This window comes from Onychostruthus taczanowskii, unplaced genomic scaffold (genome assembly GCF_017590055.1).
Source record: "Onychostruthus taczanowskii isolate IOZ18803 unplaced genomic scaffold, ASM1759005v1 scaffold16, whole genome shotgun sequence".
Classification (NCBI taxonomy): Eukaryota; Metazoa; Chordata; class Aves; order Passeriformes; family Passeridae; genus Onychostruthus; species Onychostruthus taczanowskii.
The window spans coordinates 259,292-286,786 of NW_024498795.1; the positions used below are offsets into that span (position 1 = coordinate 259,292).

Here is a 27,495-nt window from a genome sequence, read left to right on the forward strand (position 1 = left end):
CTTCAAAAGAGATGCAATTGATCACAATATTGTCCTTAAAAAGAAAACACAGAAAATAAAGAGCAAATACAGCACATAATATTGCCAACTATAATTATTACAAAACTTTCCACAGTGTCTAGCAAACTATAGGCTTTCTTTGAACACCTTTTGATATCATTACTACATTTATAGATATATATGAAAGTTTCAAGAAGACTACAAATATGAAAAGAGCCATCAGAACAAATTTCATTCTAGGCTAATAAGAAATAATTTGTGGGATTTTGCATAGCTATTTAACTTCATATTGGTTTTCTTAATATTTTTTTCTTTACTCTGCCCAGCAGAATAGATGCTTCTTTTGAACACCACACAAAAAAATATTTGTGTACAGAAATGATTTTCTATTTTAGAATTATATTAGTGGTTCTTTGAGAAGATTTTTATGTTTTTAAAATCCTTTGACTATCTCTTCCCAATACTTTTACTCTATCATCAGATACTGAGGCAATGCCATAAAATACCTTGGAATAATCATACTTTTGTGTACTGAACTGTGCAGCTCTGCTTTTATAGAAAACTATACTTCACCCCCTGTGAGGACAAGGCTGGTTTAGGCTCCCAGAAATCATTGCAAAAGAACCTGACTTAGTAAACTTACAGATAAATGCCTAGTGGCTTGCTGTATAGTGCAATTCTCTTTACTTTTCTATGAGTATTTACATGCAAAATCAGGACTCTAATAAGTTATCTGGCAGAGAAGCATGTGCCTGTGTTAAAATTACTTAAATATTGATGGGTAGGAGTTGAATACCTATTTCTAGTCAAAGACGGAAAAGTGAAAAGATGTATCTACAGCTCTCTGTTCAGTGAATAAAAGTGGACAGTTTCCCTACTTCTGATTAGAAAACATGGCTTCAACCTATTGTGACTACTTTCTGTATGTATCCATTAAAAAGGAGTTTTTTCTATTCACAAATGACAAAAACCCCCTTGGGTTTTAAACATCAACCCTTTACAGTGTATGGTTTATTCAAATAGTTAAAATAATTCCTCCACATCTCATTCATGGAAGAAAAAAGAAAAATACTTCAAAAGTTATTCAGCACCAGAAATACTGTATTACACATTTCCTTCCTCTTGACTTTTAACGGTACAGCAATTGCTCATGTTCTTTACATGAGTGTATATATTGCACTTCAGATATTAAAAAAAAATGTAATTAAGTATACTGTAGTCCAGATATGATCAGGAGCACATAAACTCAATCTTCCATTTTTTAAAAGAGATATTAAAATTTTATATTATATCTTTTGACTTCCAGAGTGAGATACCTATTATTTTTTATCAGTGAAAGCAGTAGGTTTCAAGTTTGCTGGGTAAGAAAGTGCCCAGATGAATTTTATATGAAAAGCTAAGGAAAGCTAAATTTTGCCTTTTCAAGAGTAAAAATACTCTAATTTTTCTGTATTACAACAAGAACATTACTTTTAAAAGCCTTGTGCCATCTCTTATTGAAGACAAGTTGAATGATATTTATATAAGGGTGGAATTTTTAATTCAACATATGATCTTTTAAAATTGATTTGCAATAATACCAGCAGAACATCATGTTGCTAGTAATTAGTTTGAACTTTATGCATTTTTCCTATGCCTTACAGAAATTATTCAAGTAATATAATTTAAAACAATTTCACTTTCTCTGTAAGTAAGTGACAGGGAGTGAGGCATTACATGTGTACGTGCGTGCATGGGTGGGTAAACATATTTCTGTGTGGATATACCTCAGCTGGGAAATCCCATAAGATGCTGCAGTGTACTTGTAAACAAGGCCATTTACATACTTTTGGAAGATTTTATCCAGTTGATGCACAATGCCTTTTAACTTTACAATTTTCTTCATTTCATAAGATTTTTGAGAAATTGGGTACCCTAACTCCTTACAATTGGCTTCCTGTTTTTCTATTTAAATTCCATGTTTTCCAGCTGCTTAGAAGAGCCAGACTTCTTGCATAGAAACAGTGAAATGAAAAATAAAGATATGTAATATGGTTTCCACGGAAAATATAGATTCCAAAGCTGGCATCCAAAATCTTGGGAGTCTCCCATGAAGACCTAGTGGAGCTTTTTTGAAACCAGGCCTGTGTATGTTCCTGCAACTCAGAGCAAATTCCACAAAACCAAGCCTGCATTGTGATAGAGATTTGTCTAACTTCTGCTGCTACCTCAGATAACAGGTCTAGACTTTTGATTGGTTATTTCACTATTATCCAGTTCTGTTGTTTAGTTATTACAAAATCAGAGGATCAGAGAATGGCTGGTCTCAGAAGGTACCTCTGGAGGTTGACTTGTCCAATACCCTTTCCAAGCCATTTGCCTAGGATCATGTCTAGACAGCTATTGAGTATCTCCAAGGACAGAGACTCCACAACCTCTTGGCTACCTTGGTTAGTCCTGAGTCACCTCATACTGTAGAAGTGTTTCCTGATATTCAGATGGAACCTCCTGTGATTCAATGTGTGCTCATTGCATCTTGTTCTGACACTGGATATCACCGAAAAGAACCTGACTTCATTCTCTTTGCACTGCTCCACTAGGTTTTTGTACACATTGGTGGGATCACCTCTTACCCTTCCCTTCTCCAGACTGGCCCGTCCTAACTCTATCAGTGTTTCCTCACATGTCCCTCAAAAAATTCATGATCCTTTGTTGGATTGTCTCTAGTAGCTCCACATTGCTTTCTACTATGCCACTGTTTTTTCTCTCTACTTGTGGGTGATCCATCTTATTTAACACAGAAAACTTTTTCGGTCTTGGGCATTTTCCTTTACAGGAACATGATTTTCATCTGTCTATTGGAAGATCTAGCAAGTCAGTGTTTATATAACATTAATGTTTTGACCCAGCCAGATTGAGAATAACAATTTGATTGAATTATATACAGAAGAGCTGCTAAAATCTAAGCCATTTACTGGGATACTATTTAAAAAGTAAATATTTGCTAGTTAAATATGCTCAAACATGGGTGAGTTTTAAACTTGTGTGATAATACCTTATTTACAGATTTTGTTTTTTTATAGTAGTATTGGTATAATAGCAATATTTAATGAAGGGTAATCACCTCAGATGTCATAGATTTTATTTCCCTTTCACTCTTGCAGAAATTTATTTTTTAAAACTGAACAGGTCTACCATATTTCTAGAATGTTAATGGATTGTGCATTTCCGTAAGTGTTGTTTCAACATTACTGTATTGTTAAATGAGACATACTTTCAGAGTTGTTTTGTGGGTCAAATTTTATGGTCTAGATTGTTCCTCAGCCTGGATTCTTGCTACCAACATTGCTTTATATGAAAACTCTCATATGGGGAAAATTCTGGCAGGATGGTTTTTGCTTTCTTTCCTCCTATGTACTTTACTAATATGGTGGGGTGTTTTCAGTAAATCAGAGTAATCCTTGCAAACTCAGTAAAAGGAAGAAATGAAATGGTTACATGAGATACTGGCATGGTAATTCAAACCATAAGTAAAAGTAAATTTCTTTTCAGTGTCTCACTTTCAGAGCTAGATATCAGCATCCCGAGTACATTAGCTGAAATATTTGATTACCTTTAGTGTTGTTGGTAATCATATCTATCTACTGATCCATAAAAATACGTAAGAATTAATACTAATTGCTTACTCAGCTATATTTGCAGTCCTGCAAGTTCGTGAGTATTTACTGATGATTTATGTTGTGCAACTGTAAAAGAAATTTGGGAAAAACAGCAGCCTGGTTATAGAAGGGCAATTTTAAAAGCGATCTTACAACTCTAGTTTTTGAAGTCAACACATTTTGACTGTTTAGGTTAATATGGCTGATCTTGCTTATACAGCACTAGACTACTTTGTTATATTATCTGGTTATGATTCTTACTGTTCTTAATTGACTAAGGCTAGAGGGAAAGAGCAGTTTTTGTGGCTTGGTTGTGAGTTTAATTTTTTTCATTTGATACATCTCCTTCTTCCGAAGCTTCTCTTCTTAATTTTTTTTAAAATTTTATTTATAGTTCTTTCTACACTGACTCGGTTCTGAAACAAGATCAGCTTCATGCATAAATGAGAAAAACAGTGCACAACCTTCATTTTAGGTAGCAAAATAGTGCAAATGATAAAAAAATTCCCAGACAAGACCAGTCTATTCTAAGAAATCACTTCTTGAATTGCTTTAGCCTCCCATATTTCTGGTTTTGGGCAATATCCTCAAACTGAGCCAAATTTTGTGAAATTATGATTTGTATATGGATGGCTGTCTATTGAAGCACAGGTCTGAGACCAAACTCATTTTGTCTCTGTATTACACCTGACTATAAAGGCATGATACAAGACCTCTCAGATAGTAAATACAATCATGTTTATCTGATGGAAAATAGCACATGTATTAGACTTATTACCTTGTTTGTACAATGACTGCTAATGGTAATTCTTATGGTATTTGTTTCCAGTAAGACCAAAAGGATGCTTCTGACAAAGAAAGTGTCTCCTTTTGGTCAGTAGGGATGGCAGAGTATTCATAAACACAGAATTAAGTCTGGATTTCTCTAGTTAAGTTGAGTGTTATTCTTCAACATGCAAAATAGGCAAAAAGATTCTGAATGGATCTGTAAATATATCTTCTTTCACTATGCTGATGTATTAAAATGTCATGTGGTTAGCTGTGTGATGTTCTCACTTGCTAATGTATGCAGAAATATTTTTGTACCCTTCTGAAAGAGAGAGACAGAGAAAAGCAGGATTTCATAACAGAAAAAAATAACTTGGTATGATGGTATCAATAATTTCTGCATTAATTATTATTGTGTTGCCATAGTTTTGAAACAGTTCCCATTTCCAAAAAGTATATGTATAATTATGTAACTAAAGTGCATTATAAAATTTGAACATATTAGCATAATATCCTAGATATTGAACAAAACTAATTTTGTCTTTCTCTATTTTTAAGATCCAGATTTTAAGGACCTTGGCGTTTTGAAGCCATTGCCAGGTTAGTATGCTGTTTTGGGGTTTTTTTCTAACTTAGAGGCCTTTATACTCTGCTGTAGAAAACATTTTTGTTTGCTGTTCAGGTTTCATTTTTTCTGGTGTTTTGTTATTCAGTTTGTGAGTTTGAGATGGGAGGACCTGAAGGAATTGTGGAATCTGTACAAATTGTTAAAGAAGGAAAAGCTTCTGAAACTGAAGCAGTAGACTGTAAATGGTACATCCGAGCACCACCCCGATCCAAGGTCAGTCCTTCATCCACTTGCTGATTTGCCATTTAATTTAAGAAATTGCCTTTTCTAATATATTGTGCATTTCTTAGTACAGTCAGATCTTGTTTAATAACTTTACAGCTTGAACTGTAAACTATTTTTTTCCTTCTGCTGTGGAAGGGTAATTTGTCATCTCAGCCAAAATAGCCACCTTTCTTCATAAATGATGATTTGGGCAGTACTAATGTGTTTTTTTGTGCCATAAGTAATTTTCTTAAATTCATCTTTAATTTTGCTTATATTTTTAAAGAATCAATGTGTGTTTTAAAATGGGAAGTAATCTTATAATTTTAATTTTCAATATATTTCAAATACCTAACATAGAGACAACTAAGGGGATGCTGCTGGCTCCCTGAGGTCATCATTGTTTCTCATCTGGGAACTGTGAAAATGGACCTAAAGTAAATTAAGGTTCCTCCGTATGAAGCCTTTAATTCCTTTAGCTTAGAGACACAGACAAAAAGAGTGTTCTCTTTTCTTTTCCTCCACAGTCAGCAAGCCAGGGTTTTGTAGAAAACATGGGAGGGCTGCAATGAATTAAAAAATACTTTTTTTGGATTCCCCTTGATTTTGTCTCTTATCCATAACTTCTCAGTTATGGTATGCATTAATTGTTGCTGGCTACACTACCACTTCCCTCTTTGCAACAGGAACAACTTTATGCCTCCCACCCACCCCACTTGCATTCACTGTGTAAAAGACACCCCACAGTATACTTTTTCTAGCTGTATTTTATTGGACAGGAAAGGTTTTAGAAAGTAGGATTTATATATGCACTATTCTCTGCTGTCTTTAAACTGATAAGGGCTTTTTTTGTATAACCTCAGTGAGGAGACTGTACTGAATATATAATTGTTTCATCATCAGAATGACACATGGATGAATGTTGAAGGGTTCCCTTCAGGAAAGGTTTTCAGAAGAGGAGAAAATCATTAGTATCAGCATTTTTCTATTGGGAAAGTATAGGAAAAGAATTGGCTTATAAAGACTACAGATAAATGGTTTCCAGAATATACTTTCATCTTATAATATTTTTTTTTTACTTTTGGATAAAATTAATATTGATAGACGTTTTCAATTAAGTAGATGAGCTTCCCATTTTGCCACACTAAGTAGTGATATGAAATGATTGGACTGATGAATGATTATTCTGTGTTATAAGCAGTTTATATTCATTCAGCGCAAATCTCAGTATTGATACAAACTTCAGGAAGAACAGATGGAGGGCAGCTCTGCTGAGAAGGTTTTTGGGATTCTGGTGGATAAGAGGATGAACATGCCCCAGAAATGTACATATCCAACCCAGAAAGCCAGGTGTGTCCTGGGCTGCATCAAAAGCAGTGGCCAGCAGGGTGAGGGAGGAAATTCTGCCCCTCTGCTCTGCTCTGGTGAGACCCTACCTGGGGCACTGCATCCAGCTCTGGGGTCCTCAGCATAGAAAAGACATGGACCACTTGGAGCAGGTCCAGAAGACAGCCACAAAAATAGTGAGAGGAATGGAGAACGTCTCCAGTGAGGAAAGGCTAAGATGTGAAAGTTTGTTCCATCCAAAGAGAAGACTCTGGGGAGACCTTATAGCAGCCTTCCAGTATTAAGGGGGAACCTGTAAGGAAAAAGGGGACAAGTACTTTAACAGTAGTGGTAAGACAAGATGTTTTATTCTAGAAGAGGGGAGATTTGGACTAGATATGAGGAAGACATTTTTACAATGAGGATGAAATGCTGGATCATGTTGCTCAGCGTTGGTCGATGACCATCCCTGGAAACATTCAAGGCCAGGTTGGATGGGGCTCTGAGTAACTGGATTTAGTTGAAAACATCCTTGCTTATGACAGGGAAGTTAAACCAGTTGACCTTTATATGCCACTTCAAATTTAAATTATTCTATGATATATTTAGGTATTAGTAGAAAGAAAACAGACAAACACAGAATTGTTATTAGAATCAGCAGAGTTAATTAAGCCAATAGCATTTCCCTGTACTCTAAATTCAAGTTTATGGTTGATCATATAATGTAATTGTGACATCCTTACTTGGCCTGACTTTGAAGTTCTATATGATTCTATAAAGCCCTGCTAAAAATCACAATTTTACCTACTTGTAGTTTTTATCCTTACCTCAGTTCTGATGTAAAACTCCAAACTAGGAATTTATGTAACTGAAGACACAATGTGTATCGGAAGAATACTAAACTACCACTCTTAGTAGAGGGCTAAAATTTCAAGTTCATTAATTCTTCATAAACTTCCATATCTGCATTTAGTTTTGTTGCATTCCAAGAAGCTTATCCTAGCTGAACTGTACCTGGAATGGAGAGCAACAACGAAGTTTTAGAAAAATGAAGTAATACTGAATGTTATTTAATGTCATCTAGAAAATTGTGTGAAGGAGAGTAAAACAATGCAATAACAGGCTCTTACAAGGAAGAAGGAATGCTGTGGTTCCCATGTCTGCAGGATAACTCAGGGTCCCACACTCTGGAAGTAAGTTTCAGGTGAAATACGAAGGAAGAAATTTCAAACATCAGTGAGGATTTATTGGTTCAGCTGGCATTGTTAGTGGTCTGAAAGTGTAGGTTAGATAACAAACTGTGAAAAAATGAGAGAAACATTAATAATCCTACCTTTAGGCAGAGGGCTGGACTGGGTCATCTCTTGATGGATCCTGCTGTTCCCATCTTACAGACTACCTGTGTGGAGAGATTGAGCAATATAAAAGTATATAAATCAGTGTTTCCTAGTGTGGAGTTGAAAGGTTTCACAGCAAGCTAGAAAAAAAAAAAAAAAAGATTTTTCAAGGCTAGATCCATCTTTGAGGGGTAAGTCCAATTTAGCATCTGAACTTAGTGTGGTTTTTCAAACAGATATATTTATGTACACACAGACAAGTATGTACATACATAGGTGCACACACATACAGTTATGGTTTCATCATACTGAGACAAGTTGAAAAATATACAGCTATTAAGGAAGAAGGAACAACTGGATAAATTATTACGAACTTTGTATAAAGCAAGGTTTGTGATAAGATTGTTTATGGGTCTGATTCAATTAAACTGGAATCTACTGTCCATTTTTTACAGTCAGCTTCCTTTGTCCCTATCTAACCTTGAATAAATGACATATTCAGTACAGTTATTTAATGACATCATTTTAATTTATGTCAGTTTGCACCTATGAAAACAACTCTCCTGCTAAGAACAGTGAGAACTCCGCAGACATCTTTAAACCCACATGTTCCTGTACCCTGGGCTGCACAGTTTGTTACTGGGAATTATGCCTAAAAGGCAAGAGTTTCTCAGAGAGAATTTGTGTTGGATTTTTTCATCTTTAGTTTCTTAATTAAACTGTGCCAGAATGTGAGTTGCTTGCAATTCAATTTGGCGTAAGCTCATCCAGTCTAAACTGTCTGCAGAAGCAAGATGCAAGTCCTTCCCTTGGTTTCCAATTCCAGATTCCAGCCAAGTCTGAGCTCAATATATGAGCAATGACATCAGCCAGGAAGTGTGTACTTGAGGTCTCTAAGCCTGAGCTTCAAACTGACAGTCTGGGTCTAATGCTTCTGTCCTCAGTGTTCTGGAATGGGACAGAGAGCAGAAAATTTGTTGCACACACTTAAAATAGAGCCATCATTGATTACCTTATATCACACACACACACCCCGACATAGACACACACACGGAGAAAAATAAATCTGAAATGCATGCAGAGCCCAAACATTCTCTAAGTGCAGAAGGCAGTCTGAACACAACTTATATGCAGAGCTAGAGTCTTATATAGTGAAAGTGACTAGTTGTTAAGTCTGTGTTTCTTGTAATCATTCAAAGTCAGTTCCTGCCGAGTAAGATAGCTGTGAGTTTTGAGTGGAGTAACACTGGGGTTCTGCACTTCATAGAGAACGTGACCGCAATTAGTATTCAGAGCAAGAATAGAAAATTAAGAGAGTTGCTGACTGAAAGTGCTAACCCACCCAGAACAATAAAGTTATGGAGGGATTTTCTGATCTGAAAATTCTTCAGTGTAGAGCAAAGCCCAGTGAAGGAAGTGTATAAGCTTATTGCAGAGTGATTTGAAAAATTTCTAGGACATCATTCCCTGCAAGCAGTGGATACACAAAGATTTTGTATTTAGGATTAGAAAATAAGAAAATAAATATAATTATAGTTTTCTTACTTTCTGTTAAGGGTGAAGCATTGGGGGATAATATCAACAAGTGTTTTTCTATATTGGATGAGTCAGCATAGTTTGACAAACCCCCAGGAAGGTGGAACCATGTTTGTGCTCTCTTTAGTGGACAACTTTCCCAGCAAGGTACCTTTGTGTCATGCTTGTTCTTAGAGAGGCTCTGTAGAAAAAAATAACACAGCAGAACTTGATAGTAAGAGTAATAAAATATTTACAAGTATGATATTCTTATGTTGGGAAAAAAAAAAAAAACAAAAAACAGTAAGCAGTGCTATTTAAAACACCATTTATTGGGGACGTCAGAAAATGCTCTGGGCACCTCAGAAAACAGCATCAAAACAGGAATTAATTTTAATGTAGTCCAGTGGAAATAATCTATTCTGGAGGAATAAGCAATAAGTACATTTAAGCTGAAGAAGTAGTGGGAGTAGCCTCTTTATTTGAACCATGAGAAATAAAATGAAGTTATAAGGTAGTTAAGCAAAGTGATGTCTAATTCTCTTGCCCAACCTGAACAGGATATTGGACAAAGGTTATAGCATGCAAGACTTAACACAAGAGATTAAGGAAATACAGTGTCAATTGATGAGTGTCTAGATTTGACACATCATGGCACCATCCTTAACCCTGAGCTGCCAGGGAGTGGTGGCATCTGTTTCAAGCAGAGCCACTGGGGAGCAGTGGGAAGGGAATACACAGCACATGAGAGGGGGCCAGGATGAAGGAGGCCACAGTGCCAGGACATGACTAAGGAGACTGGGACAGGCCTGGCCATGGTGGCTGGGCTTGCCCAGGCAGTGGGGCTGGCCCAAGCACAAGCTGGTCAGCAGCTTGGCAAGGCTGGGGTGGTGAGGAATGAGGCTGGGAGCAGGGCAGTGGGACCCAGTGTGATCAAGACACTTGTATATTTACTGAGGGTTTGCGCTGCTACCTGACAAGCTCCTGACCAAATGGAGGGATGACTCTTTGTTTCCAGGTGCCTGCCTTTGCAGGGAGAGCAGTCTGGAGAGAGACTGGGCTGTTATCTGTGCATTTCCTAGACAGTTGGGAGCAAACATGAGGTGAAGAAAATTGCAGAGCTGTGAGTCAGTCTGTTTAAACTGATCTGACTAAACCAAAACATTTTCTGCTCTCCCATGTGAAGTGGAAATTTGTGCTCTTAGATGAGGCCTGTAAGAAAAGCAGTTTAAGTTGTTGGCACTGGAAGACTAAGATACACTAATTTTTGATGTCCTCTTAATCAGTTGCAGAAGAGAAGCTTTAAGTAGTGCACTGAAATTTAATAGGAGCCACTTCAGTGGTGATTCTTGAAATGTTAGAGAAAATTAAAATTTAAAGGCTGAATAACATAACCAGAGCTTTGCAAGCTTCAGATGGTCTTTTTCTTTGAAGCAGTTCTGAAGCTTACTAACATACAGATAATGCAAAAAATATTACAAATTAAAAAAAGGCCAGCACATGTACATATGGTAAGTACAAGGTGAACAAATTATGTTTAAACAAGTAGAAAATATTATTTATCTATATTAAACTATTAAAATCCCTTATGTGAAATAGTTTTCTGAGATGAAGGTGCAAGACAAGTACATGTTTGGAATCATGCATATGGAATCTTTGCTATGAAGGCATGTCAATGTACATGCCAGAGTAACACTGTCAACAACCTCACTTTTAAGTTATCATTTCTATACCTGAATCTATTCCATTCAGGTATAGAAATATAATGAACTTCAGCATCCTCAAACCAAATAGCTATTAAGAAATGCAATTTTAAAAAGCTATTAAAGAAAGTAATAAAATGTCTGTCAAAAAGAACAGCAGAATCAGGATTTGATTTCCAGTTTTCAGTGTTAAAAAGCAGAATAGTAGCAAGGAGTTGTAAATATTGCCCACTTGTGAGCATTTTTGGACTGTAAAAGAAAAAAATGAGGATGACTTGACAGAGTAAATGTCAACTATTGGATAGTCACAGAAGTTTGAAGAAACAAATAAGACAAAGTAAAGAAATCCAAAGAGCTTCTCCTGTCTAGAAAACTGGTGTTCTGATACGTGAGCCTTGGCTGTGAATCACAGTATCTTAGAAGTACTATATAAAATTGTCATCTTTGACAGACAATATTCTCCAAGCTCAAGAACAGAACAAAATATGAGGTATGGAGCTCTCTCTTTGCACAGCATGGTCCCAGAAGGGCCATTGTCACAGAAGGACTAAAAATCTAGAAAAATCCCCAAAAATAGCAAAAAAATTCCAACAGATCATGTATTATTAATACTTTCATACTGAAGTAATACTGATTAAAAAAATAAAGAAATATATAGCATCCAAGCAAGAGGACAGACCATTTCAGATGACAAATTGAAGCCCCATTGGTAATATGCTTTTTAGGCTGATGTACTTGGTGTCTGGTTGCCTTGAAGGAATTCAATTTGCATTGCACAATCTGCTTTACAAAAACTGGGCTTCCCAGTCCTAAATACTGGAGGTATCATCTTGAAAGTACTTTGTTAATCACACAGAGCTGAAAAAGATCTAGAAAAAAGCTGGTGCTGGAACTGATCACTGAGCAATGGGACAATTTAACCCAGTCCTGTGCTTACAAGTGAATTGACCGAACCCACAAGGAGAAAATGTAAAATCTGGACATTATGCTTGGATGAAGAGGAATTTTTTCTCTTATGTCTAAATTACTTTTGGCAGCTGAACGATGGTTTTTGTTTGGTTTGGTTTAAGGCGACTGAGTGTCTCTGCAGATATATTAAATCTGATATGCTGGGATATGGTTTGAAGCTTTTCCTGACTGGCCTGATCAATCATGTTGTCATCACTAACCTTCAGTGATTGATTAAAAGGCAGAACTCATCAGAAGTGATTCACTATGAGGAGATTATAATCTGACTATTTTACTGAGGTGATATATTATTCGTAGTTTATAATAATTTTGGGGTTTTTTTCCTAGTATGTTCAGTCAGAGATTTTTGTTGCTTTCAAATCTAAATGAAAAGAAATAGCAAGAATTTCCCAGAATTTCCTTTTTTTGATTATTATTTATGGTGCCAATACAAAAACTTACAGGTGATGAGAGAATTATTTAAAATATTATGTGACCGAGTGTAAATTACATATGCCACAGTTGCAGTGAGGCTTTATCAGTTTTGTTGCTAATGACATTGGCATTTGCAGTGACATCTCAAAACTCAGTTAATCTAATACTTGAGCAGCCCCTTCTCCTAAGTAATGTGGAGCTGATGACTTGACAAAAGTGTCTTATTACAACTTTTCAGCAAAAACCTGAAGATATGGCAGTTATGCTTCTTCTTTCAAATAAGATGTTCTCTTCAGCAAGACTGCCTTGATTATGCTAATATAATGTGTCAGTATCTGTGGAAATGTTCATTCCAAAAGCTCCTATTGACATCAATGAAAAAATGCTTAATGAAGGCAGATGGTGGTGTTTGAGTCTGTGACGTCTGCTTTAGTTTGTTTTCTTTCAGGGGAACTAAGTTTCTTATCCACTGATGGTAGAAGTAATGGCTAAGCTCTCTGTAATGAAATAACCAGTAATATTGATAATTTTTCTCTCACTTTCTGATGCATTTGTTTTAGTGACATCCACATACCAGCAAAAGTAATGAGAATATTGCCACTGATTTCAAAAAGCTATGTATAGGGAAAATTTTGCATTAAGGAAGAGTTTGTCATATAGTCAGTTTTATTCTTTCCCTGGGGAACTCAATTTATTATTAGTCATTTTCTTCTGCCAGTGTGGGTCTTACAGCCAGTGACAGGAACAATGGCAAATATATAGCAATGAAACCATACAAGTTGGCAGAGGCGTGCAGAAGCAATTAAATTATTCCAGCTCTTTAAAATAAAATCTGATCCAATATCAGGTTGTCAGTTTGTGTAATCAGTTTCCAGTTTTTAAAAATGGACTGCAGTCTTAAGTCAAAGGTCTGATTCAAATAAATAGATTGAAATATACCCACTGATTTCAGCGTGTGTTGTACAAAGTCTTCAATATTTTATAAAAAGTTCTGGGAGTAGTCGTCTCCAAAGACAATTATGAAAATGAAGCTCCAACTCACCTCAGAATATCAGTAACTTATTTTCTCAATTTATGAAACTTCATGCCATTGGAGAAAGTGGCATCTTTCTTCTACTAGGCAGACACAGATTTTTAAGTCAAATATTTCTATCCAGTGGTTCCACTACCTATCAGATGTATATATGTTATGGTGTTGGCTGAATTTCCCACACAGAGAATGAACAGGTATGACTGACAGCAGAATTCAGGCTTGGGAAAAACGGAAGGTTTTGGCTTCTTCACTGGAAGACTTAAAACAAAATGCTGAGTTATTATTCTCTTGATTCCTTTTCAGTATTTACCACTGCTATTCTAAGAAATATTTTACTATTTTATAAGGCTGGTGTGCCTCCAGAAACTAAAGAATGTCAAACAATAAGTCCATAGAAATAAGATTTTGTCTGTACTGCTATATGAACAGTGTTTTTGAACAGATCAGGAATAATTGATGAATGCTGGAAATTTCTGGGAGAGCTGATATTTTGTAACCACAGTGAAGATTAGCACACATTTCTCGTAAGAATGAAAACTCATAAAAATTACATCTCCATACTGAAATCAGATAACCTTTCAAAGAAATACATGTACTTATATATATGCACATGCAATTGTACATATAAATGCATATATAAATGCAGCAGGATAGAAATAGAGAACATGTGAACAAGTGTGCAAAGCAGTGTACAAGTCCACCCAGCAGGTATGGTTTTATTATTGTACTGCCATCAGATTAATGTAATCTTTTTTCTGGAGTAAATATGAGCTTTTCTGAAGAGGGGAATAGACAAAAGTATGATGTGGTACATTGCACTATAACTTTCTGGTCTATTATATATATATATATACATATGTATGTATGCATGTATGTGTATGTATACTGCATATAAATATAAATGGTGTACATATGATAGGTATATGCAGACAGTAAAAGCAATGATTCATTAACAAAGCATATTGCAAGCACTCTGTTCTGTGTGAACCATCTATCTGACACATTTCGCTTCCTGGGAAGCAGTCACATGTATGCAGTATTGCCTATAATCAGCTGCAGGAAAATTTCGTTGCATTACCTGTGACAATGCTGGCAGGCACTGGGACACCTGTCTGAAGCAGACTGCTTCAGGTAACTGAGAAAAGAAAAGCAAGGGGCACATTTAGTTCCTGAAGTTATGCAGAGATGTACTATAGACTATCTCCAGGAAAGGCTGGTGCCAGGGTTGCGCAGTGACTCTTTCACCCGTGCTTGCGAAGGAGGATCTGGTGTCTGGGACACAGAAGCAGCTCTCTGGTGTGTCCCAAATATGGTCAGTTGCTGGGTGTTTGTATCATGGCTCTGCCTCTTCCCATACCTCCCTCCCCCGTGTGGGATCGCCCCATGTGGGGTCTTTCCCTGCCAGCACAGTAGTGTGCATCATTTCACTGTTTTACAGAACAACCAGTAAATGAAGTGAGAAACACTGTAAAAACTATACCTTGATATAAGATATTTCCATCTCAGTATGTCTTTGTGTATTTCTGTTAATTGCTCCACTTTGTAGAGACCAATACAAGCAGATTCCTTAATATTTGGTATGTAAACTCCAGGATATATGGTAAAATTAAAGTACACCTAATTGCACTTTAATTGAAATATATCCCTCTGAACTCTTCTGAAAGATGGAAATGATGGAATATGAGTAAGAGTCACTGTAAGAATAACAGATTAGAAAAAAGATGTGCCTTTGGTATACCTAATTTCATATGCTAGTAAAAATTTTTCACAAATATTCTTTTCAGAGGCACACTTATGCAAAGCATAACAAGGAATGAAAATATACAATAATACAATACCTGAAAAAGTCCATTAAAAAATCTGAGCTATTACTAAACTGTAGCAGACTGCTTGAGAGCACATAATTCTTAAACCATAAGAGTTTTAATATATTAATTAGGTGAAATTATGAGGCTTGTTGCTACTAGGATATGCACTGCTTGTGTACTTTTTGTGAAAGCAGAGGAGCTTATAAAACATTTGTTCTGTGCATATAAAAAATACCTGAAGTCAATAAAATTGTTTGGAAATAAGTATATTCAATGTCTAATACAGTGGAGATTCTTTTTTTAGTTATTTTTTCAAGTGAAGATGCATACAGCTCTGTGCTGTGTATGCTTACTGCTTTTTTATACAATTTCTGCCCTAATTGACCTTTCTGTATTGTTCTCCTGAAATCTCAGGAGTAACCTTGGCAGTTTGATTATGTATCATGTATCTACTGAAAATAGTACTTGCCTTCTCTGTCAATTTGATGTTGCTTTTATAATCAATTGCTTTTAAAATTGGTGGTTCTCCCTAAAGTCCATATACACTTGAATATCAAATAGTAGTCTTTTATCCTCACCCCTGCTTCTTTTTAAGTAGATTTAAAGAGTTCTGTGCAAATGGCAATATATCTTTTACTTTATGAGAAAATTTAGCTTGCATGCAAGAGACATACATTTCTAGGAGCTTCCACAAAATGTGCTTGATTTGAATCCAGTTAAATTATGAAAATGTATACCATAATGCTTTGTTTAGAAGAGCTGAGATGGTGGCAGATCCTTGTGGAAACATAAAAAGATTAATGATGGAGCTCTGCCTGGCTCTCAGATTCTCACTTCCTGAATCAGTGTAGCAGAAATGTATAAGATGACACATTGACTCTGGGGAGGGAGCAGCAATGATTTGCCTTATTATTTCACATGTCAGTCATGTAATTGAGCATTATCATGCCAAGCAGTAAAAGAAGAAATTTCTAGCTTATCTGTCCTTCAGCTTGAAGAACCATTGCACATACTTTTGAAGAAAAAGCATGTATTTGCAAATTAGCACCTTACTGTGGATAAGAACAAAGAGATATCTAGATCTTCTGAGACATTCTACTTGGAAGCAAGACAAAATACCAGGAAGTAGAAACAGTGCTCAGTTTACATATTAATGGCCTTCCAAGGAAGTGCCCTATGGATCACCAGCTCCAGAAAAAATATTTTGATGGAATTGTTGTGTACTTTTTCTCCTGCAATGTAGAGCAAAGTTGCTTAATGTTTTTTTCAATCATTCTCAAATGTCTGTACATGTTCCCTTTGTTGTTTGGTTGATTTGTAGATCTATTTGCGATTTTTGGACTACGAGATGCAGAATTCCAATGAATGCAAAAGGAATTTTGTAGCAGTGTATGATGGAAGCAGCTCGGTGGAGGATTTGAAGGCAAAGTTTTGCAGCACAGTTGCTAATGATGTGATGCTGAGGACAGGTCTGGGTGTAATCCGCATGTGGGCAGATGAAGGCAGTCGAAACAGCCGATTCCAAATGCTCTTCACATCTTTCCAAGAACGTAAGATCCTAATCAATGCATCTTCCTTGCAGTTTGTTAAATGATACAAGTCAAAAAATCTGTTAATATTTTCTTCATGCAGAGCAGTCACTGAAATATATTGCCAAACAAGCTATATAAATATTCAACCAGTTTTTATTCCAACCATTTGTAGTAAGCAATATTTTTTAATGCAGCAGACAGACCACAAGATTCAAAACCAAGAAAATAGGTACAAGTGGTCATGACCTGTCCAGTCATATAACTGTGACTTTTGTCTGATCCCCAAGGTGCATGAAAGTTTTTCCTTACACAACATGGAAACTAATACAGCTCTGAAAGTTTTTATGAAGTCAGATAATTTTCTCTGAATTTTTTAGATTTTTTAGATCTCATTATGATATGCATTTGAAGAATACTTAATGATTATTTTAGCACAAGTAGTGGGTGTGTGCGTATAGCAGTGAACATATGTGTCAGATATTGTTAAGCAAAGAGTTTAGAGGTTCTTTGTAGCAACAAAAGCTTTCTAAAAGCCTTTCATATTTTGGTTAATATTCTCTTTATGTGCCTTACATGTATTTATATTTTTATATAAAATCTGGACTCAGATAATAAGCAAGGTAAAAGAAGCAAAATGTAGTTCTAGCCAGTTTAAGAAAAGAAACAATCAAGCAAATCACAAAAATCCCTCAACAAAACCCAAGAGTTTCGTTCACTGAAAACTCTTGACCAGATAATCCTGTGAAAGACCAATGAAAGGTATCTATTTGTTTCCTTTGATAGAAATAATACATATTTGGCCTCTTTAGAAAGATGCATTTATTTTATGGTTCATGTTAATTTTTAATGTGTTTTTGGTTTGTGCATCGTGTGTCTGACGGAAAGAAAGATTACTTTGTGGCTGTCAGTGGCTGGAATGAAGGCTCAACCCACCAAATACCTTCTTCATCTGTATTCTGTGTGTGTACCCTGCAATGAGGCAACGAGTCTCTGTTGAGAACAGCTTCCATAATTCCTTAATTATGCCTCTGATTAAAAAATTTCTGACATTTTACATGCCTGAAACTGCATGCACCACTGTACTCTCACACTCACAGCCTTAGGGTAGATTATATTATTCTTGCCTGCAAATCAGGCTGGGGTCTAAAAGACAGTGAGAACTCTTGTTGAGATGATACTGCCCTTTTCTCATTTCTGCAACTGGAGATGTCTTGAATATTCAAGATCTGATTCATTTTTTTTCACAAGGCATCTTGATCTGTTACCTTAGAAACAACTGCATAGACACTGGAGGTTCACAGCATATAAAGAACTGGAGAGTGAAACACTATGATGACTAACTTGAAATGAAGGTTTGAATAAGTGTATGTTTGCATAGCTCTCATATTTTAAAGGATAATAAGGAAAAATGTAGTGTTTTATTTCTCTTACAGTATTCCTAATATATTTACCTGACATGCTACATCTTATGAGCTACTCCTTTCTTGTAAGCAGATGATAGTTTATACTGAGTAGTACTCTGACTGAGAAATTCAAAATACTTATATAATGTGCTTTCTGTAAATTTGCTCTGAAGAGTCAATGCTCACTAAATGCTGAAAATTTATTAAATGTTAAACAATACTTCGAAATATGTCTACATAGCCTGCTCATAAATAGTAGAAGAAACTGCATCTGTGATTTTAATGCTGGGAATTAACTTTATAGATTTAAAGGTGATGCAGATGGTCTTTTCTGTGTCTTGTCAGTTGTCCCTAAGTGCTGCCCTGTGCCACACACTGGTGCTGGCTGTCAGGAGCTGGCTAGAACAGATGTCAGGGAGACACACTCTGAGACACAGCTCATGGCATGGAAACTGCAACGTCTTTCAGCAGCGTGTGGGAATAATTAGATCATCTGCATGGAAGAGAAGGAGTGTCAGACCTCATTCAGGGAGATGTGCATCAGGGAACAGACACCTGTGCATCTATTCAGGGACAAAGAAAGAGGAAAAAATTCTATTTTGTTCATATAGAGCTGAGAAAGGAACAAAATAGAACATTACATTTATGTTGCAGTAATGTGCATGGGAAAGAGTGACAAAGTATTTTCTGTTCCTGCGGGAATGACCAGGAGGTGTTGCGATCTGTTACTCCTATAGTTCCTCTCCTCAGTGTGGAGTTAGGCTGTTGAGACTGTGAATTTTTCCCTTACACAAGGCTTCATGTACTGGAAGTGGTATCTTGTGGAAACAAGCTGCTAAGCCTGAGCATTATTTTCTTTCAGTGTAAGTCTATTCAGTGTTTATTTCAGACCCATTTCTTGGGGGCTTGACATTTATGTACAGAACAGAGAAATCATAGATTTCTTCTATGATTGTTTTTACATGTTTCAATCAATGTGTTCTAAATCCATTTAAAATATGTATGCATTTTTTTGTTGGCATCTAAAAAGTGGTCTTACAAGTTTCCAAACCTCTCACAGTGATTCTTTCAGAGCAGCAGTGCTGTAAATATTTCTTAAGGAAAGGCATACAATGCATGAGGTTGTTAAATTCCCTGCACCAGAAAATCAGGAAAGATTCTCATCATTGTTAAAATAGTAGTTGAGCTCTAAGAAACTCTTAATAACTGATTATTTATTAATAGGTGATAATTTATAGTGAGGCTCTGATATATTATTGTCAGCATTATTAACTATTCCAACTGTCATTTTGGGGTTTGACTCCTTGTATCCTTATCTTTTTAATTTTTAAGATATCTTCTAAGTATGATTATATTTTTGTGCATGGGAGTCACTGTTACAATAGATTTTAAATATCCAATAAATTAATATAAGAATCAGTAAAAGGAAAACAAAAATCTGATATAATCAGAAGGTGTCTGTTCATCTGGTAAGAAGACTTGAAAAATGAGTCTTTGTTTTCTCACCCACTGACTAAATGTTCATTTCATTTTCCATGATTGAAGAGTGATCTCCAGCCTGATTAATGACAGACATGCTGCACCCACAGCTTCTTCAAAGAGCTGCTCCTCAGCAGACACACCTACGCTTTAGCCTAAAAGCAGATTTGTAGAACCAGGGCATATGGCATAAGAGAAAAACCCTCTGTATGCACAGCAGACAAGATGTTCACTTTCTCACCTCTGACTGCCCTTTGGTAGCACGGCTTCTTTCTGTGCCCATAACCCTGCACCAGAAACCCCAGACCTGAAAGACTTCATTCTTTCTCTTATTGTCCCTTTGAGTTCAAAGTCTCTTCTTAGAGCCCTGTCACAAGCAACTTTCCCAATGGAGCACAAGTTCTGTCATTCTTATTTTATTTTTATGAACAAAAGCCATATTTGGAGAGAAGTCTAAGGCCAAGCTTTGAAGAGTAGTGTGCAGTTTGACCAAGTAATGGCACTCAAGTTCTTGTTTACAGACTTGAAGAGGATCACTCAGCATGGGCAGTTCTTTAATGGGCAAGAGGGGCTGCAGGTGTGCAGCACTAGCGACTGTGTTTTTGTGGCAAAGCTAAGGGAAGTCCTGAACAAGGGAACAGCAAGCTGTTTAGTGCATCCTGTGAAGAGGCAGCTTCTCTTTGCAAGGACTTAAACATGTAAACAGGTTGCAGCTTTGCTGGTTTTGCTCTCTGCTTCCACACTAATATTTTAAAAAGAAACCATTGGGATTGCCTCGTTACTGGTGAGCACTTGTCTGTGATTTTCTTCCCTTCTGCGCTATTTGCAGCTATCTCTAGTGAAAAACCCTCATTGGCTAAGCATCCCAGTGACTCTCTGACCCTGAACAAAATAATTCTTTGTGGTGCCCACAGTGTATTAACAGAACACAGGCTGGAGCTCTGAGCACAGGCCCCTGACCTGCCATTCTCTGGTGAGTTTGTATATCAAAACAACCCTGAACAAAAAACCATGAAACCACATATAGGTGTTTTTGAAAGACTAGATAATTGATCTGTATATGGTATTAACTGTCCATAAAAGTTACATTTATCTTTCACAGAGCTGTCTGAAGGTGACTGAAAAAGCATCAGTATTATGCCCATTTCATTTCCAATAGCTGTATTTTTACAAGCCTTTTTTTTATTAGTGGCAAATCATATAGTTGTAGTGCACAGTACTATAACAATCTTAATAATTTTATAATTTTAATAAAGCTAGTGAAACTATCTCTCAATAAATATTTTTCCTTGAAGAGACTGATAGAAAACTTCTTCCTTCTAATGATGATTCAAGGAACATCTGAAGAATTTAAATTTTCCTTCTCTTGTGGAGGAAAGAAAGTATAATTTTTCATTAAAAAACAATGGGAAAATCCAGATGATCTGTACTTAAAGAATTTGTGTGTGCAGAGCATGATGAAATGAGCTATCTTGAGTAGAGGAGGAGTAGGTGTGAAATTTCTAACAACATCAGTGTAAAATGTTTCTCACATCTAACCATTGTTGAGATTTCAGAGTTTTCCCATTCACCCTCAGGAGGAAGCAAGACCTTTCAAAAATGTTATGACAAGAAAGGAAGGGGAGAAAGGAGGGAGAGAGATAAGCCTAAAAATAACAAGCAGGGTAGGACATTTGTCTAAGATTATCCCATCCTGGCCTGAAATCCCTGCCTTGAAACAGGCACAAAGGGTAAATCCACATGGTTCAATGAAGTACAGCGTAGACATCCAAGCTGGCTGGTTCAGCTAGTTCACACCCTGGAAGCAAAGGAGTTGCACTAACTGTGGATGGTGCTGAGAAATAGTGAGAAATTCATGGAGAAAGCACTGCACTGAAGTGGAGCAGCCAGGCTGCACACCAGTTCCATGACAGATCTGCTTTTAGCTCCACCTTGTGAAAATATTTTGGCCTGCCCATGATTGCAATTGATATCCAGAGTATCCTGCAATGCCCAACAAAATGATTCTTAATGCACAGAGATAGTGTGTTTTATTACTTATGTAATAATATCACCATTATATAATAATTATTAATAACATGAAATATATAATTTTTATACTGCTTTACAAATTCTGTAATTTTATAGTATAAATTGAAATGCCTTACTTGTGACCATTTATTTTATTGTCAGAGTGAAACCAGGATAACTTGTTTAAAAATAAAAATTACGACTGCTTTTATTTCATGTAGCTTTTTAAGGATCACATATGGAAGAACTATTAATACACTTCATGTTTCTCTGCCTTAGGGCTATTCAGGATTAAATTTTTTTTTTTAATAAATTAAAAAGTGTCGATTATGGGCACATGCATTTCTAAAACCTTCCTATAGTAAGAAAATATAGGTTACTACATTTGTTCAGTTTTTAAAAGTTTTGAAAACAGTAACCTTCAAATACCAAACAGAAGTTTTTGTGAATACTGTGGTGGAAACCTTCTGGAAATACAAATAATATAGCAATCTCCTAATTTGTACTAGAAACAGAACATATTTACATTCTTGGTGACAGAAAGAGGGTTGTTATTATTACAGCTGGTGTTTTTAAACATAGGTTTTCTATACCTGAAGAAGACTGGGATAGCATGTCTATTCCTGTTAACACACATGCTTATATATCTGCTAGGATAAGAGCACCATCTTCTGTTCAGTGTAAATAACAAAGCAGAAAATGTTGCATTAAAATGAATTCCAGAACTATAACATTTGTTTGCATATTAAGATACAAGGTATTCTTACACATAGCACTCACAGCCATGAAAAGAAAATATTATCATTAAAGTAATGCAGAATGAAATTTTTTTTTTATTTTTAATATTGTATATATGATTTAATAAAAATAATTATCTTATATAAAAATAATTATTGGTTCAATTACAAACTAGAAAAAGAACCTCTCATAAAATGTTTCTTTAATTAGTGATATGCTGTAAAAATCAAAGAATTGATTAGAGAGTTTTTATTAAAATATATCAGGTTGAATTATATCTGTAGTTCTAATTTTCTCAGTTGTGTTATAATTATAATGAATTGTTCATCTTGCTGAATATGCTGTCTCACTTACTTCTAGGCCAGTACCTTGGTAGAGCTTGACTTAAAGCAGCTTTGAGACACAGGAAAAATAACACAATTGTGTGTTCCCAGCTGTTACTTTTAATCTAATTATGAAGTCAGGGTTTTTTTTTAGAGAGCCACGGAAGGGATGGAATGGACTCCAGGATATGGTCTAGTCCAATCCTTTTGCTCTAAGCAGGGTTATCTACAGCAGGTGGCTCAGGGCTGTGGCCAGTTGGATTTTCAGTATCTTCAGTGATAGAAACACCACAACCTCACTTGGTAAACCAGCTCTGGCAGAGTGTTTGACCAGCCTCAAAGTAAAAGTTAGTTCTTGCATTCCAAGGGAATTTTCTCTATTTCCTTTAGTGCTCACTGCTTCCTGTCTTGTCACTGGGTGTTGCTGAGAAGAGCCTGGCTCTGTGTTCCTCACTCCTGCCCAGAGGGTGTTTGGAGGCATTGACAAGAGCCTGCTCAAAAGAGTCCCAGCTTTCTCAGCCTCTCCTCTCACCCCCAATATCTCAAGCCTTTAAAGGCCTCTTGCTGGGCTCACTGCAGACATCTGTGTTCCTTGTGAGCAGAGGAGCCCAGAACCTGACACAACACTGCAGATGTGGTCTCTCCAGTGCTAAATAGAGGGGAAGCATCAAACCTCTCAGCCTGCTGGCAATTCTGTTTTTAATGCAGCCCAGGACAATGGTGGCCTTCTTGGCCACAAAGGCTTATTGCAGGCTCAAGGTGATATTCAAGGTGACCTTATTGCATACCAGAACATTTTCTGCAGGCTTGCTTTCTAGTCAGTCAGTCCCCAGCACATACCGGTGCATGAAATTATTCCTCCCAAGACACAGAACTTTACATTTCCTTTTGTTGATCTGCTTGAAAATCCTGTTTGCCCAGCCCACTGAAGCCTCAATCAGCAGGACTTTTCAGAGATAGTCAAGAGTGGCTTCACAATGATGTGGGTCACCTACTGGGGGCATCATAATGGGATCCAGGAGTTCATGTCTGTCCAGTTGATTGCACCTTCCCTAACCTCAGCCCCTTCCACTCAGAGAAATCATATTTCTGCTGGGATCAAGCTGCCCTACTGCCATCACTTATGTGTATCCTTTCTAACTTTGACCTTAGTCAGGAGCTCATTGCCCACCCATGCAGGATAACTGCTACCTTCACTTGATTTTTGGCCAGATATTGATCTGCTGAGCTTGGAGGAGGTGATCTTACAGGATCAACCAACTCTCCTGGAACTTGTATCTTTCCAGGACCACCTCCCATGGTATTTGTCTATCCACACCCCTCAACAGTGAACTTTTGCTCTTCTGAGGCCCAGAATTATGATTGTGCTTTTTGGTTTGTTCCTTCTTTGAATCATCCCAAACTCCATCATCTTGTGCTCCTGACATTCACCTTCCCAACTGATTCTTGGGAAAAGTATGAGGAACAGCAGAGCTACCGTCATCAACTCTGTGATTAGCTGTGCCAGGAAGTTGTCAATGCACTCTGGAAACTTCTTGGCTTGCTTGTACCCTGCTGTGTTGCCCTCTGCAGATATCACATGGTTTAAATCCTCATGAGGACCAGGGCCTGCCATCATGAGGCTACTTCCAGCTGCCTGAAGAAAATTTCGTTGACTGCTTGTTCCTCATCAAGTAGTCCAGACACAAAGTACAATATTGGTTGCTTTCCACTGGGCTTTCTACTAATCATGACCAAATAGTTGCTTGGCTCCTCACCTGGGTGAGCTCTCTGCATTCCTGCTATTCTCTCTTATAAAGGGCATTAATAGGGAATCCCATGGAGTGATATAGGATGGCTTCTGGTGTGTGGAGAGGTTTGTGATGCTTTATCTAGTTAAGTTGACGATAGCAGTAGTTTCCTTTTGTGAAAACATCTACAAGCTTGCTGTCACATACTGCTTGATTCCACTGCCATCCTGGGTTCTGTAACAGCTTTAAGATTGCATCAGGACGAGATCCATCTTGCTCTGAAAGAATCTTATTTACCATCAGTTCGTTTATCTTTTTTTTTATTACTAGAATGTCCTTGATGTAGCATCCCAAGACTCTTTTGCTGTGCATTTTTTGGACAAGAAAGCAAATTTTTCCAATGTACGACAGGACTGACAAGTTTTCAGCTTCTCTTTATGCTTTCATTCATTCAAAAAAATTACCTTAATTACAGCAGGGAAAACATATTGACTTCTTGTCCAGTTTAATCACTCTGCATTCATGGGACCACAGAGAGAACCTGGCTATTTTAATTTTACAAACATGAACAAGAGCGGGTCGTTTGTCATTAGTTTTCTGAATCTTACATTTGGGTTTCTCTCATATTAAGTTTGCTGTACTGGTTCTGAAATTGCTTTGCTTCATTTTGCATCTTGTTTTGACATTTATTCACATACCATTTTTTTTCCTTCACCATTCCATAGCACAATTTAAGAAAACTTAAGTTTTCATTCTTTTTTCCTCCTTTCTCTTTCTTTTTTTGTTTTCAGATGTCCCTGTCACCTTTTTGCACAATTATTCATTCTTCTTAAAGATGAAAAAGGTCTTTTTTATTGCTCTTTATTTTTCTCTCATCTATTAAATATTTCCTAATATTTTTCATTTGATAGAAAATCTCACTATTTCTTTTAGTGCAGAATAAAATAACCAATTTGCATTGTTTTTTCCTGTAGACCCCTCTCTTTCTTTTTCTTATTTTCACTTCCTTGCTACCTTCCTTTAGTTCTCCTTTTCTGCTTATCACCACCATACTTCTGAATTCAGTTAGCAGTCTGTCCTTCTGACTTTGCTTCTAAGATCCTTCATGCCACTCTGAATGTTTTTTGGTGTTTTGGTCGGGTTTTTTTTTTGTTTCTGTTTGTTTTTTTCTTTGTGGCTTTAATCATATAACCTATCATAATCCTGCAAGTATTTGTTTGTTTGCTTTTGTTTTTAATATTTCTCCATTGTTCCTGTGTCACTCCTTGAAGTTTCTTTGTTTGATATTTCGGTCTTTTTTTGGTACACTTTGTATTTCGAATGGGTGGCTCTTTAGATCTTAGGTTTCTCACTTCTTTTTGCTCAGAGCAGGCAGTGAGGCTGTTTCTACATGTGGAAACATCCCAAAAGATCCTCACCTTGCCTGGAAACAGGGATTGCAGCTACAGTGTGAAAGGATGTTTATGCCTCTGATGTGTTATCTACGTGATGTGTCACATCATGATGTGGTACAGCATCCTCCAGGCTCAGCCTTCATTGTCCCCAAATGACAGCAACAGACAGATAAGAACTGACTTTAAATATCCTCCCTTTCTAATGTGCACATGTGCTCTTCTGATCTGCCCAGCATAAAGTAGAATCCTTTCTGTAACAAACTTTTAAAATGTGACCAGGCTCCCTGCACCTCAGGAGATTGTATAACAGATTTAAAAATAAAAATTGAACAGTGGACAGGCTGGTTGATGTCTTCTGGCTAATAGATACAGTATATGTACAGTGTAATATCTGACTGAGTGGTTGCATATTTGCGGTGTGCTTTTTGATTTTGATGACATTTACTCTTTGCTTAACACACCATAATTTCTCCAAATAAGCCAGTTGTGGATATTTAACTTAAACACTTATTGCTAAGTAGATTTATTGACATGATCTATTGAGTCATACAAATCCTTTATATTGTCCTTCATTTGCAAGCCACTAAACCATTCTCTCTGCTATGCATTTATGTTGTCATAGGAACTGCTTCTAAAGCTGCAGAGGAGAACAATTTCCATGAAGTATCAAACTCGAAGTATCAGTGATATGGACATCATAACTGCTTTCTAATTAGCTAGGGGTCTTAGTTTATTATTTATCTCTCCCTTAAAAATAATTATAAAAACACTTTTGGGTTGCATGGACTAAAAAAAATACATAAGGAGTTCATTTTTGACAATTTAACACTGACAAAGTTTGTAGCTCTTCTAAGTTATGGAAGTCTTTCTTGTTTAAAGAAGAGATATGAGGAGTAATTTATCTGTACTATATTATGCACTTTTGGAGCAATAACTTCACAACCCCAACACCGAATGATCTCCCAATGCTTCCATAAACACCACAGTTTAGCAGCATCTTCAGTACCTTCCAAAGGCTTCCAGGTGGTTTCTTCACAGTAATAATACATGGCCATCAGTAAAACCATTTTCTTGCAGCTTTAATCTGCATGATTCTTCTAGGCTATGGGCTTCAGGGACACTGAAGACTGTTGTGCTTCTTCATCTTCATACTTGCGATCAAAAGGGTGCTTCTTAACTGTAGCCTTTTTATGACTAAAAGGTTTTTAAAATAGTTTTACTTACTCTGTGTATAAATGGACAGATACCATTGATATGCGCCGTCAAGTATATATTTTCTTTGAGTCACTCAAGTTTTCTTATAAAATTGAGGTTTCAGCAAAAACTTTAAAAGATGTTATCTGTCACTCATTGGATCAGTCTGGGATACAGTTAACTCTTTTCATAGCAGCACATAGGGTGATGTGTTTTGGATCAGTGGTTAAACTGCTGATAACACATTGGTGACTTCCCAACAGTGTTTGGAATCCAACCTGCTATATCCAGGAGAGTCATACTAGGGAAAGGTTCAGTAATTTTAGACAAAACTGAGAACCTCACAGAA

General features: G+C 36.6%; 1 protein-coding gene across 1 annotated transcript in view; it reads left to right on the forward strand.

Moving 5' to 3' along the window:
* The window catches only part of NETO1 (neuropilin and tolloid like 1), a 62,635-nt gene that overhangs the window by 28,953 nt on the left and 6,187 nt on the right, over window positions 1-27,495 (forward strand). Inside the window, exons 5-7 of the mRNA XM_041399346.1 lie at window positions 4,965-5,006; window positions 5,120-5,247; window positions 16,665-16,893. Of these exons, the coding sequence (XP_041255280.1) occupies window positions 4,965-5,006; window positions 5,120-5,247; window positions 16,665-16,893 (399 nt within the window). The remainder of the gene's footprint in view (window positions 1-4,964; window positions 5,007-5,119; window positions 5,248-16,664; window positions 16,894-27,495) is intronic.